Source organism: Schistosoma mansoni, chromosome 5, assembly GCF_000237925.1.
Source record: "Schistosoma mansoni strain Puerto Rico chromosome 5, complete genome".
Classification (NCBI taxonomy): Eukaryota; Metazoa; Platyhelminthes; class Trematoda; order Strigeidida; family Schistosomatidae; genus Schistosoma; species Schistosoma mansoni.
In genome coordinates, this window is record NC_031499.1 from 7,272,004 (window position 1) to 7,286,846 (window position 14,843).

The 14,843-nt window shown below is 37.8% G+C and overlaps 1 protein-coding gene and 1 non-coding gene across 2 annotated transcripts; one reads left to right on the forward strand and one right to left on the reverse strand.

Annotated features, from left to right (window-relative positions):
* Window positions 1-8,952: 8,952 nt before the first annotated feature.
* Window positions 8,953-9,235, reverse strand: Smp_039970 (hypothetical protein; the record flags this gene model as incomplete). Its single annotated transcript, XM_018797768.1, has 1 exon — window positions 8,953-9,235. One exon carries the CDS (start codon window positions 9,233-9,235, stop codon window positions 9,011-9,013), a length of 225 nt encoding a protein of 74 aa, XP_018652777.1. The 3' UTR covers window positions 8,953-9,010.
* Window positions 9,236-10,891: 1,656 nt separating this feature from the next.
* Smp_tRNA_00986_Pseudo_TTT.1.1 lies at window positions 10,892-10,964 on the forward strand. The gene has a single exon. It is a non-coding gene (tRNA).
* Window positions 10,965-14,843: the final 3,879 nt, after the last annotated feature.

The following is a 14,843-nucleotide window of genomic DNA, read 5'->3' on the forward strand; positions in this document are numbered from 1 at the left end:
CAGATTTTACAAATATATTCGTTCTAAACAAAAATGAATAGTAAGTAGTAGTGGAATCCAGGACACGCGTTTCGTCCTATTTGGGATTTATCAGCTGAATGTACCTGCATCGCAGAGTTGATGTTCACTCTGGGACTCCAACCTAGTACCTTTCACTTCAAACACCATCACCTCATCTACTCAGCTTCTGATTCAGAATAAGCACTTGCTTGTGCAAGTGACTGACGGTACTGGGGTTGAAGTTACAGACTGAGCATCAACTCTAAGCTTCAGGTACATCCAACCGCCGAATCTCCAATAGGGCAAAACGCACATCAAACTGGATTCCACTTCGTTCCACTATCCATCATTTCTTAGAATGCTTGTGAATTAAAGCAATTATCAAGACTAACCACACAGGACGTACATATACCAATACGAGAGAGAGAGAGACTGATCTATTGTATTCCCAAACATCAATAGAAAGATTCAAGTAAACAATACCAAATGAAGTTATACATTCCTCCTATCTAATATCTTACATAATTTATAATTTAATAAATAAATCTGGCGAGACTATAATTTATGGACGACCTTTGAACGAATCTCAAATGACCTTTGAGAAATGTTAGCCAATCAGTAAACAGTCAGCATAGAGTAAAAATGTATTATACAAAACCAAATAATTAATGTGGATACACTTCTTTTATATGGTGCAAAAACTTGTCAAGGTTAGAAAAAGATTCAAAGGTTCCGAAATCGTAATGTATAAGGTAGAGGAACTCATCTACATGGCTCCATAATAGTTGGTCTCTGGAGCCATGATAATTTCACAAAAACCCTCTCTACCATATAGCTTCAATATTGTTTATGTGTACTCCAATTGTGTAAGTTTATAATTTTTATTATGGATATGTCCCTACAATACTGATACCACTAAACACCCGAAGCTTCTGTAACATCAGCGATTATTGCATCCAATGTTAATGGTGCTTTTATTATACAGCTTGCGGCAATTGTTATAATATGCCTTAGTCTCAATCTGGATCATGCGATAAAGGTCACTATTCTAGCAAACGTCTTCCTTCAACATATATTACATCAAAGGACAACATCACAGTAGTCTGCACAATGTCTACAAGTCATTTAATACCCGCAATTACAAAATACAGGAACTTCTTAGTAGTCTCATTTGTTGTAGCTGCTTTGTTGTCAAGTCTTCTCTAAAATTCTCTTTGAGCCGATTGTACATGAGCATCAGGTACTGAAATTGGAGCCGTGACCTTGAAATCCCTCAAACGCTTCTAATTAGCTCACCTATAAATTATAGTCTCACCATAAATCTTTTTTTTAAATACACAGTTAGTATCTATTTGTTTTTGTTTGTTTGTTTGAATTCACTAAAACTTTTCTTCTTCTTCTTCTTCTTCTTTTTTTATTGATCATTCCCCCTTCAAAAAGAAAAATATTTTTCTACAGATTTCAAATACAGCTAACCATAGAAGAAAAATATTGTTGGAAACACACCTACACATATACACACACAAGAATTCATTTGCATTTATCACAAAATTGTTGATTATCTTTTTCATAATCTACTTTTTTTTTGGTTTTGGTTTTATGAATAAATAACTCACTACTGATACTACTGATATTCATTAATGAAATTAGTTACAAGGAAACATTATTGATTATTATGATCATTATGATCATAATCATCATTATTGTGTTTAATAATTAGTGTAATAAGAAAACAATCTTATTTATAACGAAGAAAACAATCTTTGAACATTTCATCTTTTCTTTTTATTGTTTTGTTTTGTTTTCAAAAAAAAACAACCGCTTTCTTATTTTTTTTTTCTACTTTTTCTTGGCTTCCAATAAAAAAAAATTCAATATCCAATAATTAAATAAGGTGGATGGAGGGCAAGTGGCGCGTTATTTTTATTTTTTTTTAAAAAAAAAACCAAAACAAAAAGGAAAAAAAGAAAAAGAAGAAAGTAAAGAAAAGAAAAATGCACAGATTGTTGTCGTCATTATTATTATTATTATTATTTGAATGTTGTTTTTATATATACATCCATTTACGTTATTGATTGTACAAAAATAATTCATGAATCATTATTTTTAAAGAGGAAAACAAAAAAAGAAAAAAGAAGAAAAAAGAAGAAAAATAAAAATAAAACAAAACGATTATTCAAATGGAATAAAGATCCTTCTTGTTTTTTTTTTCTTCTTTCTATTATGTAACAATGAATGACTATGAATTTCAATGTTTATATATATATATATATATATATATATATATATCATATATATTCATTAGATTTTTGATTTATTTATATTTGACTTTAGGTAACAACATGACAACTTGATCAATTTAATCATAATAATAATATTACTATTATTATTATTGTTGTTGTTGCTATGGTTATTAGTTAACATGTACCCTTCATATATATATATATATATATATATATATCAATTCTAATCTCTTTATTCCCCCCTTGATAATCCTTTTTATATTCCATTAATTATATTATCTATCTATCTATATATATATATTGTGTATAATACCTTTTTTTATTTTTTTTTTCTTGGATTCCAATATGCGTTCAATATTCAATAATTAAATAGGTTCGAGGGGGGGGGAAAGCGGGTGGCGCGTTATTTTTATTTTAAAAGTTAAAACTATTTTATGATTTTCGTAAAACTTTTTTTTGTTATTTTTTTGTTTTCTTTCTTTTTTTTAAAAAAATAAAAAAGGGTATCGAAGGTGTCAACTAATAAAATTTCTAATCATCTACTAAAGGGGTATCAATAGTTTTATTATTCTTATTCTATAAAAATACTAGTTTATTTTGTAGTGCCGTGCTTTGTTCATAGTTCACCTCAATAACTGTTATTAATACCAATCCTTAACGGTGCATAATATCAGAAGGCAAAGGGAAGCGGCAACTACAATTTTATTGAAAACTGATGCAGACCAAGAAGGTTATAAGCACATGAGCAAATGTTAGCGAGCGAAACAAAGATGATGCATAGTGGAGATAGCTGGGAAGCCAACTCGCTATGAGCAAGTGTTAATCAACATTTACAGTCAGACAAAAATGAATGACAGACATGCGATAAATAAGATACGAAGTTTGCACACATATACGCTCATATAAAAATATAGTCAAGGTTAATAAGCGAATAATGAACAAGATCAAAATATGACTTAATGTACAGGTGAATTGGCTTGGCCATTAGCTAGAATAAAGTATATAGGCTTAACATAACAACCGATACTACAATCCTAATATATATATATATTCATTCAACTCATAAACTATATATGCATTAAATCCATTTAGTATTGTTTGTTTGAATCTTCTCATCGATGTGTTAGGACCGCGATTGTTCAGTCTCTAAACTTCACCCCATCGCACAAGCAAATGGCTATCAGGACACAGTGGCCGAGTGGATAAAGTGATAGAGTTTGAAGTGGAAGGTACTGGGTTCGAGTCCCAGAGTGAACATAAACGAGTCTGAGATGCAGTTACATCTAGCTGATGAGTCCCAAATAGAACGTCAAACTGGATTCCATTGCTAGCCACTATCCATCATATAAACGTTGTTTCTTTGTTTTATTGAAAGGCGGTTTTGTGGATACTATAGTAATTTTATTAGTTGAGATCATGAGTCCAAGAGATATTTCTTGGAGTTCTTATGAGAAGCAGTGGACAGTAGAGTTCAACCAAGTCTGTTGTGAGATAGTAAACTACTGCTCAATTTCGTGGATTAGTTGAAGTTAGACATTCACACCGTTGGATACCGTCCGGCTCAGTGGTCTGGAGGTTAAGCTCACTTGCGCGAGACAGATAGGTCCTGGGTTCGAATCTCGTGAAGTGGGATTGTAGATGCACACTGTTGAGGAGTTCCACAATGGGAAGAAATGACCGTTCAGTGTTTCCAGGTTTTACCATGGTTGGTCTAGCTTCCATTGACTCATGATTTTAACTATTAAGATTTCTATTTGTTAAAATGAATAGTGATTAAATTCCGTCTTATTGATTATTATAAACATGGTGTTATTTATGTACGAAAGTGCATCAGATTATTGATTCATATCATAAGTAAACATATAACTTCAACCGACTAGTAACCAATATCATAACAGTTTAGTCGTTATTGCTAATAGAATACTAATGAACAACTTAAGAAATGACTGTGAGTCTAAGTGACTGGACATTCTTAACATTAGTATTCTTTTTGTGTTAACTGACTGGAGGAAATAGTGAAGAATCTATCAAACATGGTTTCCAGCTGGATGATACTTGTGAACAACACAAATATGATTTTATGCCAAAACTGATGAAATCAATGAACTGTGAAACACTATCACCCAGTCAACAATTCAGCATTGGAGTCAGCGACTGACAATAAGACAGAATTATTCACTCATTGCTTATTTGATCACATAAATATTCCTACAAAGGAGTACCAACTACATATGCGCTACACAATAAAAATGACTCTGAGAAGAGATGGAGAATATCAAGTGCGTATGAAAAAAACGGGAACAATAACGAACAGAAATTAGTGTATGATAGTGAAATAATAATAATGATGGAAGAAGCAGTTCAGTTAGCAAAGGTACGACCAGAAAGAATTCCTCCAGTTAAAGAAGTTACGTCCATTTTTTATGAAGAAAAATAATATTACAGCAGGATCACCACTGGTTGCTATTCTGAGCCACATCTGATAACGTCTCTAGCTACTGTGTTGCACCATCTCTAGAACCCTAACCAGCGAGTCGATAAGAATCAACAAAAGCTAGTCCTGTGCAGCTTCCCTTCATACCACGACAACCTGTCATACACTGACCATTTCTCCAACCAGTCCCAGCGTCAGCAAATAATGCACGACGAGGAATTCTCTGGGACGACATTCGTACGTGTCCAAGCTACCGAAGTCGATGTTTCAACATAGTGACACTGATTGAATTATCGTCGCTGTGCCCGGACACACGATGCCAAAACTCTGCATTACTAACATGGTGTTGCCACTGGATGTCATCAACCCTTCAGAGACAACGATGATCAAACACAGAATGTCATCGAACATCCTCAACTCGGAGAGGCCAGGTTTCACAAGCATAGAGCAAAACTGCTCTCACCCACGAGTTGTAGGTCCGACCTTTTACAGTCAAAGACGGCCCAGATTGGCATAAGCCGCTCTGGCTTTCACTATAAGTGCATCGATCTCATCACTCATATCACCCCCAGCACTTATGCAACTACCTAGATACACAAACTACTCGACTACTTCTATCTGCTCACCACTGAAGGTGAGTGTAGGATCAGGGTTCTTTTAGTCTTGTAAAAGTACATTGCACTTCGAAGGTGCAGAGCACATGTCATACCTACGGACACTAATTACCAACTGACTAAGTGCGGACTTCATGGGTTGGGTATTATCACACAGCAAGACAGTATCATCCTCATACTCAAAGTTGAGAAGTCTTTCTCCAGACAACAGATCCACACCATCAATACCTGCATCCATCACAGCTGTTTCCAGAATGTCATCGATAGGAAAGTTGAGGAGAGATGTTGAGAGTGGGCAACCCTCTCTGACCCCACTGCTTGAATGGAACAATAGAGAGAGGTGGTTGTGTGGTGGTCGATATTCGATATCATCCCTAAACTTCGTATATTGTTCGTCTTGATAACCGTTACTCAATAACGTCCTAACTGTGCATAAATCAGAAGGCGAATATGAAGGGTTGATTGCGTTTATTACTGGTCCACACACAGATATCCGAAATTACAAGCACGTTAAGTAAGCGTAAAAGAGCAGTGCCGTAAAGCAGGCGAATGAGTGAGTACAATGCAGCGTAGTGCAGAGCAGTGAACATGATTAAGATGTACATATATATACAAGTGGAAATGTATGAAATGATCAAACCAGTAAGCACTTATCTGTCAACATCGTATGGATTACCAAAGGTAAACGAACTGTGGATCCCATTAAGACCAATTTGGATATGTATAACTCTCCTTACCATACAAGAGCTAAAGGATTGGTAAATACATTAAAACCTCTCCACGGAACACTCGTAAAACATAGTGTTAAGGATGTATGCTAATTTGTCGACGAAATCAAAAATACGAATACTTTGCAACTAAAGATAATGTCTTTGGATGTGATATCATTATTCACTAATGCCCCACTCATAGTGACCGTAGAATATATAGGTGAACAACTGATTGAAAACGAAGTTGAAACTACAGTTTCTATTTATGTTATAAAAGAGTTATGAATGTAAATTTCAAGTTCAGCGGAGAAAATAAAAAGACAAACGGATGATGTTGCAATGGGTCCACCACTGGGCCCAATACTAGCTGGTGTTTTTCTAACCAAACAAGTAAATGGTCCACTCAAAAAAAATTATTTAAAAATTCACATTTTACTGTCGATGTACGGGTGACATGTTCATCCTATGTAAAGATAACACATCACAGCAACAGGCTCTTAGGCAGTTTAATGAAGTGCATCCAGTTATTGAGTTTACATCCGAAGAAGAAAGTGATGGTCGATAAGCCTTTTTGGACGTTCTCTTAACTGAGAGAGCGGATGGATCATTAAAAAGGAACTTAAACAGAAAAAATACATGGATTGGGCAGTATACGCATTTCCTTAGCTTTGTAACTCTACAGCACAAACTAAACTAGATCAAAACCCTTAGTTACCGAATACGCACTTTATGTTCTACGGATATAGTTGAACATGAGCTAAACACCTTGCATAACACTCTTAGGGAGAACGGTTACCCTAGATAGTTTATAATTACATACATGATCACAAACGTGAAAATATGCTATATACAAACGGTGAATAAGAAATCCCTGTTCATGCAACTACAATTCAGAAGGGATGCGGCTAGTGAAATATTAATCCAGAGATTACACAGGACAGTACAAGAATCTACGGATTAGTGTTTTCTACGCGCTCAATGATGACACAGAGGTTAAAAGATGAATTACCTAGAATGACCACCTCATTTTGTATTTATCAGCTCGACTGCTCCTGTGGAGCAAGTTATATTGGTCGAAGTTCTGGAATTTAAATTTTCGTGTTCACAAACACCTCCCAGCGTGGCTAAGCAAGGGTTTAGTGAAGAAAGTGAACAGCTCAATATTATCCCATTTAGCGCAAACTGGTCGTAGTGCCAATATGAACCAATCCTTTTCAATTATTTGTAGGGTCAGTAATATTTTGCCAAAGCTTGTCAAGCTTAAAGTCCTTCAGACGGCTGAAACAGTAGCCATCCGAATGAAGAAGCCGGAGCTATGAGTACGGAAGAAATATCTCCAACCCCTCCTCTGGCCAACCTCAATTAATCAATAGTGATCTATACTATTGAATGATCTAGCTTGACTATCGTACTTACGAACTTTCGTAATCAAATTTAATTTTCTCTGTTACCTTTGTTCATAGATCTTTGTATTATTATTACTATTAATTAAACATCATTATTATTCTCCCAAATACATGACTCATTCACTTTGCATTCATCCCTCCTTATTATGTCTTACTAATTTTTCCACCAAACATTTGATCGAACTGTAATTACACTATTATTTCTCTCATCCTATCCGATCCATATTTATTTTGATCATGCATCTCAACATTTTCACTTAACATATATGCAGATTCAGGTTAACATTCTATAACAGTCATATCAACATTATACAATTTTATTCTATTTTGTTTGACAATCCCGAATTCACATGGTTTGAACGATGTACTTTTCTCTTAACCTGGCTATTTTTCGGATTATTAATTTGGATACATTATCGTCACTATGAACCAACACACGTCGCCTTCAAATGTCAGCGATCCTTTGCAGACAAAGATGACTGAACCCTCTGCATCGGAAACTTGGACTCAAAATGACCACATCGAGATCACCTACCGTTGGCGTGGTTGTTTACATGACCCCCACTCCTTTTGGAGTACCTATGTGGACTCAGATCATGCCCTTGTTTGTGCTAATTTTTCAGTGGCTAACAAATTCATTGTCCTAAACGGATAGATGTCAGCAGATTGGCTGCATATTCTGTTGCAACTAAGTGTCAAGCCAAGCTATGGTTCAAGACTAGCTGTCAACCTACCGAAAAGTATAGATGAACATTACCTCCTAATGCCCTGGTACGATCGAGAGTGGGAAGAGTCAGCTCTCCCTCTCCAAATGCTCTCACATGACCACATGCATACAACTACTCTCAGGTAAGTCCTACTCAATACCTCGAGGCAGGGGTGTTGTTTACGAAATTGACGACACGAAAAGCGAATGCCTGGCGCTTTAACAGGTTTGGTGGACACGGAGGGTCCACCTAGAGGAGTTGGAAAACCCTGATTATAAACCAATGATGCACATGGGCTTCAGGATTCTGAACGAACAAATGGTGTATGAACCATCGGCTACTATGGGACTGCATCTCCTGACGTTGCTCCAGTGCCCTGTGGATCAGACATTTACGTCAAAGGCTCCGGGTTTGGCCCCTTAAGAAAACCGCCGGCTTCGGTCTAAGCACTCGGGGAGTATTACAGCCCATACACAAATCAAACAAAACGACAATTAATATTGGAAATACAATTCTAGCTTCAATTAAAATTCCGACAATTCACATTCATTTTTATTTTTTTTACATACTACATCACTTATCTACTCTCTTCTATTCTTACATTTGTGTATTCTTATTTTCTAACTTATACAGTAGCTCGCCCATGGTAGAAGCTCTGTTCTATCTAAACGATCTCGAGTCACTGTCTGGTCGAAAGTGAATCCTTCCATCGAATATATATATACTCTACATTTAAAAATGAAAACCAGAATACACTTTTAGTCAGTTAATTAGAAAACAGTTAAAATATATGTTTAATACATTATTTTAGAAAACACTAATGATTACAATTTACAATGGGGGGAATTAAAAATAGTTTGACGTGAATGAATCTTCTTGTTTCAATTATTGATGACCTAAACAACTTCAAGTAATTCTTGTGGTAATGGATTTTTTGGATGTTTATTTTCAAAATGTTGTTTATATGTTTTTACATCAGGTACTTGTGTTTTACATACAGGACATGTATGATGAAGTGCTTTAGCAGCAGCTTTTTTTGAATCAATAGCGGGTTTCTTTAAATCAGCTTGTTTTTTAGCATTTCTCTGTTGACTTTGTATCTTTTGTTGACCACGTGCCATATTTTAAAACTACAGGAATAAAAGAAAATAAAAGGATAGTCCAGACAAATTAAAAAGCCATACTGAATAACTGAAGGTTAATTAACAGAAAGCTAATGGCTATATTATCATAATAATATTATTATTATCATATTATTTCGAGGAGTAACAGGCATAAGTAAGTAATGTTAGATGCATTAACTGAATCAGTGTAGTCGAATTCAATGAGCTCATTCTGCTGCATACATTGTCAACATCTCGTGCAAGACTTTACCAAGTTGAGTAACATCTCTGACTATTTGTTTGATGTAACTTATTTTGTTCTCACTTTCTATACATTCTGGGAATCCTGTTCCTTTTTATGTTTTCGTATTGGGTTCAAATCTTTCTGCTTTTCTAGGGTAGTACTTACTGTTGTCAGATGACCACTTACGAAAACTATATTTGTATTTATGTTGATTAGACCGAATTAAGTTCGTCAAACCCCAGAACTTTGTATTTAATAGACTTATTTAACTTATGGGCAGTCACACATAGTAGTACCATATAAAATAAATAATACAGACCTCTAGTCACTTGTTTTTAAAGCAAAAATCAAGAATATCTCTGGAATAACCTCAAACTGTCAAAATTGTTTGTCATTTCGCTGATGCATTGTGTAGTGAGTTGGATCAACACAAATTTCTCTCAAGTAACATGTTTCGGTTCTGATTAACTAATCTGTACAAACTGAGTATCTAAGTACAAAGTTCCGATGCTTACCACATTATTAAGGACTTCGCATGCATCAATGCAAAGTCCCTGACTTGTGCAAAGATCTTCAGTTTAAAAGATGCCACAACATTTTGCATTTGAAGTTTGTTACATTGATCACAAAAAGGTCACATAAAGTCCTGAATTCCTAAACTTCGTGAAACAGTTAAGGTTTAAGTGGCGAGCCTATAATTTATGGACGGGCTATGGTTGATACTAGAGCAGGGTCATAAATTAGTTTGAGGAATTAAGATAAGGAGTAAAAGTTAGGAGTCATGGGTTGGGATTAGGATTAGTTTTCGTCATGAACTGACACTAGCCTTAGTGTCGAAATGCTATTGAGCCACGTGGTAAGGTTTGTTTCGCGGATAGATCTAACAGTTAACTGTCAGATAACATAACAACTGTTATGATTAATCTGAATGATTACCTCGTCTATTACAGTTTATAGCTATCGATCATATCACAAGAATAATACACATAAGTAGGTAAAAAGTGCACCATATAAGTGTATCGAAGCAAGACATAAAAAAGATTGAAACACATGTTGCAGTCAGAGTAAAATGGTATAGAACATACTAATTAGTATTGTTTAAACAATATTTAGCTCAACAACACCGCCTACAGATGGGTCTTTGAGTTTACAGACATCAAAAACATCTCTGGTCAACAATAATCAGAATAACGGCGATAAGCATAATTCAATGACTACTTCGTTTCGGGATCAGATACAAAGCTACACTTCACAAAAATGGGTCTACACAAACCTTGACCTTCAATTCTGAACTAGCCGCCTTGTGAGGAGATTGTATTCCAGATTCAGATTTGTGTAGTGTAGTGACCTACTTTTATGAAAAGGACGCGATTGGCATAATGGGAACAATTATTATAATTAAGAATGGTACCAGTGATTGTTTTACTGTACCTCCGTGATGCAACCGGTTAGCGCGTTCGTATTTTAACAGAAAGGTTGTTGGTTCGAGCCTACCCGGAGGCGGTAGCCACTTTGTGCTCGCTTCAATCTCACTCAAATGTACGGAGAGCTAACATATCAGCTGATCAGTAGTGTGCTGCTAAGACATTTGCTAGTAGATACTAACTCATCATTTGAAGAAGCATGGTATATGTTTAAAGGCAAGATTAGTTCAGTCACGTCCTCGTTCATACCATACCTGGTACCACGTAGACCGAATATTAGTCCACCGTGGATAACTAAAAAAATCAAGAAACTTCTTAGACGTAGGGAAAAGCACTGGAATGTGTTCACCTATACAGTACAGATCCAGTTATTGTAAGATTACGAATGCTTGTAAAGCGTTGGTAAGACTAGACGATCATATGAAAAACAATTGCGATAATGCAATGAGAAGACGAAGTTTATCAGAGTTATGTGACATATTTGCACAATATATTTCGAACAATCTGATCACACATATACTTGTTAAGATATTTTATATGAAAATTAAAAGGTCAACTAGACAGTTTGAAGTAAGCCGTAACAAAGAAAATAAATAAAGTACACAAAATCAATGTGATAACCACTCTCGATAATGAATCAGCATGATATGGTGGATGGATTCATAGATAGCATAGTAGGTGACTTAGATTTTATTCTCGTCTATACTGACGATCTGCTAGTCCCATCATCAGACGTAGATGAACATTATCAGCACTTAACACTACTATTCCATCGCCTTTCGGATAACGGAACGATAGCCAACCTGGTTAAATGTGAACTTAGCAAACTGGAAAAAATTCTTAGGTCACATTATTAAGCAAGAGGGTATTTTACCTTGTGAAGACAAAGTACGTGCAATAGTGGAATACACATTACCGTCCACGCACAAGGAACGGAAGGCATTTCTTGGCCTGGTTAACTTCTACCGACGTTTCATCTCACACGCGGTAGAACGGTTACGATCACTAACCGACTTACTTCGAGGTAATCCACGCAGATTGGAATGGAACGATACCGCATGTATTGCATTTTCAGATATCAAAGCAGCTGTAGCCCAAGCCACACTCCTCGCTAATCTTCACTCACCAGCTACGTTTAGTATGGCGGTTCATGCACCGGATTTCGCTATAGGAGCCGGAAGTTGGTGACCTCCCGATTTTTTTCTCACGACGCCTCACTCTCACGGAAACGAGATAGATCGCTTTTGATCGAGAACTGCTAGCAGCCTACTGTGCCATCAAACATTTCCGGCACTCTGTAGAAGGTCGCGATTCCATCCTATTCACCGACCACAAGCCTTTAACGTATGCTCTGCATACCAAGTCTGACCGCTACTCACCACAAGTGTGCAGACATTTGGACTGTATCTCTCAGTTCACTACAGACCTTCGTCAAGTCAAAGGCAAGCTAAACTGTGTTGCCGATGCTCTGCCACGCATCTTGGAGAATGCAGTTACTTTACCGGTGCTTGATCTCCCTGCTATGGCCGTCGCCCAAGCAAGTGATCCCTCCTGTACTGAAGCACAACATTCTACATCTCCTCAGTACAGGGAAGTATCTCAGCTACTAGCTCAGGTGCTAACCTGTGTGATACTTCTACTGATCTTCTCCAACCCATGGTACCTTCTGCTCATCGTTGTCTCGTATTTGGTGCCCGGCACGGACTGTGTTGTCCAAGTATCGCAGCCACATTACACCTCATCGCTGCACGAAACGTCTGGCCGTCCATGAATAGAGATCTCCATATGTGGGTGAAGCAACGTTTACAATGTTAACGATCGAAAGTGCACAGGCATGTAGCTGCCCCCATTAGCACTTTCGCTACGCCTGGTGCCCGCTTCTATCACGTTCATATGGACATTGTGGAACCATTGACACCACCTCACGGGTATGATCATATACTCACGCACATCAATCGTTTCACAAGATGACCCGAAGTTATTCTCATCACATCTATTACGACGGAGACAGTTGCTCACCGCCTCGTAGGACGATGGATAGCTCTGTACGGTTGTCCCTCGACTGTCACGACCGACCGAAAACAACAATTTGAGTCAGAATTATTCTACTCGCTGACCCGGCTACTTGGTGCGCACTACCGCCTACTACTCAGCATCAAATGGTTTAGTTGAACGGTTTCATCACCAACTTAAAAATGTTCTTCGAGAACACGAAAATGACAACTGGTACGAAACCTTACCGCTCGTCCTCCTGGGTATCAGAACGAGCTTACAGGCAGATATTCTATGTTCCGCCGCTGAACTCGTCTACGGCACGACATTGCTTCTGCCTGAGGAATTTTTCACGCCACGGAGCAGTAACAATCTGGGCAGATCAGACTACGTTCAATGATTGTCTGAATATATGCGAACACTGCCCCCGGTGTCAACTCGTATACATCATTGACAGGTCGCTCTCCCTCGAGAGTTATCTACCTATTCATATATTTTCAAACGAGTAGATTCAGTACGCTAACCTTCGCAGCAGCTTTCCAAAGGAACTTTTCACGTGATTTCCCTTTATGAAAAGACCTTCAAGGTTGATCGACATGGCCGCGTCGAGGTGGTCAGCATTGATCTTCTCAAGCCAGCACAAGTCGATGACAGTACCCAACCTGACAAGCTGAGACCCAATGCTAGACCCATCAAACTTACCAACTAGATCCCTACATCTACTTCGGACCCCCACTAGGCACACCAGAGAGCTCATTTTCACGTCACAGTCAACATCACGTGTCTTCTGCACCATCTACGGGCGAGAATTCAGTCTCACGTCCAGATCGATAGACCACGCCAACCTTGACTTCAGATGAGATTGAAGTCTCACGAGGTACGTACGAGAATACCGTCTCACATTCCACTCGCCGAGTACACGTAGCCGTAAGTTTGCGCGACTAACCTCTCAACCAACAACGGATACGGTGTAGGATTCTATCCCTATATTCAATCAGTCAGTCAGCTACAACGTAGGACCAGGCACACATATGCATCGGTCCAAGTTGCCATACCTCGTTAGCACAACAAGATCAACACCGGATTCATAGAATTAATTAATTTAGTGATGGTAGTATATAAAGAAAGATTGTCTATAAGGATATAGTACAGGAAGGAAGGAAGTTATGAGGCAATTTTAATCTCAAGATTTAAGGGAAGATAAAGAGTGTATACATCTACGCCACTGTGATCGATTCTGAGCCATGTCAACCAGAGACTCCAACCATTGGTTACGATAGTCACGTGAACCCCAACCAGGTAGTCTACATCTGCCAACATGGCTCAGACTAGAAGTTAGTGACTCCAAGCACTGATGCCACGTTTTGGTTTGGCCGCCCCTAACTCTCTTCCAACCATCCCCTATACTGATCAGCATAGCGCGTCGTGATAATCGGTGTTCAGGCATACGTAACACATGGACTAAGCATCTCAGTCGATGAAGATTCATGACCTCATCAACTGATTTACCATCATTCCCTAATACCCTTGTCTAACCTCACTATTACTTACCCGGTGATCCCAGAAGATGCGAGCAATATTTCTAAGGCATCTGTGGTCAAATACCAGTAACCTACGAGTATCTTCCATTGTTAATGGCCATGTTTCACAGCCGTAAAGTAGAACAGAGCGGACTGCTGCACAGTATACTCGTCCCTTAATTGATAGACGGATATCTCGCCTTCGCCATAGGTGACGTAAGTTGGCAAAAGCCAAACGAGATTTTTGAATCCGTGCTGAGATTTTGCCAGACACCAACCCATTAGGGCTGATCAGACTTCCAAGATAAGTGAAGTTGTCGACGCGTTCGACTACTTCAATCCCTATCCTTAGTTCAGGTGTTGACGCAGGCCAGTTCTGGAGTAACAATTTACATTTGGATGGAGAGAAACGCATCCCAAACATCCTGGCATTATTACTCAGTTAT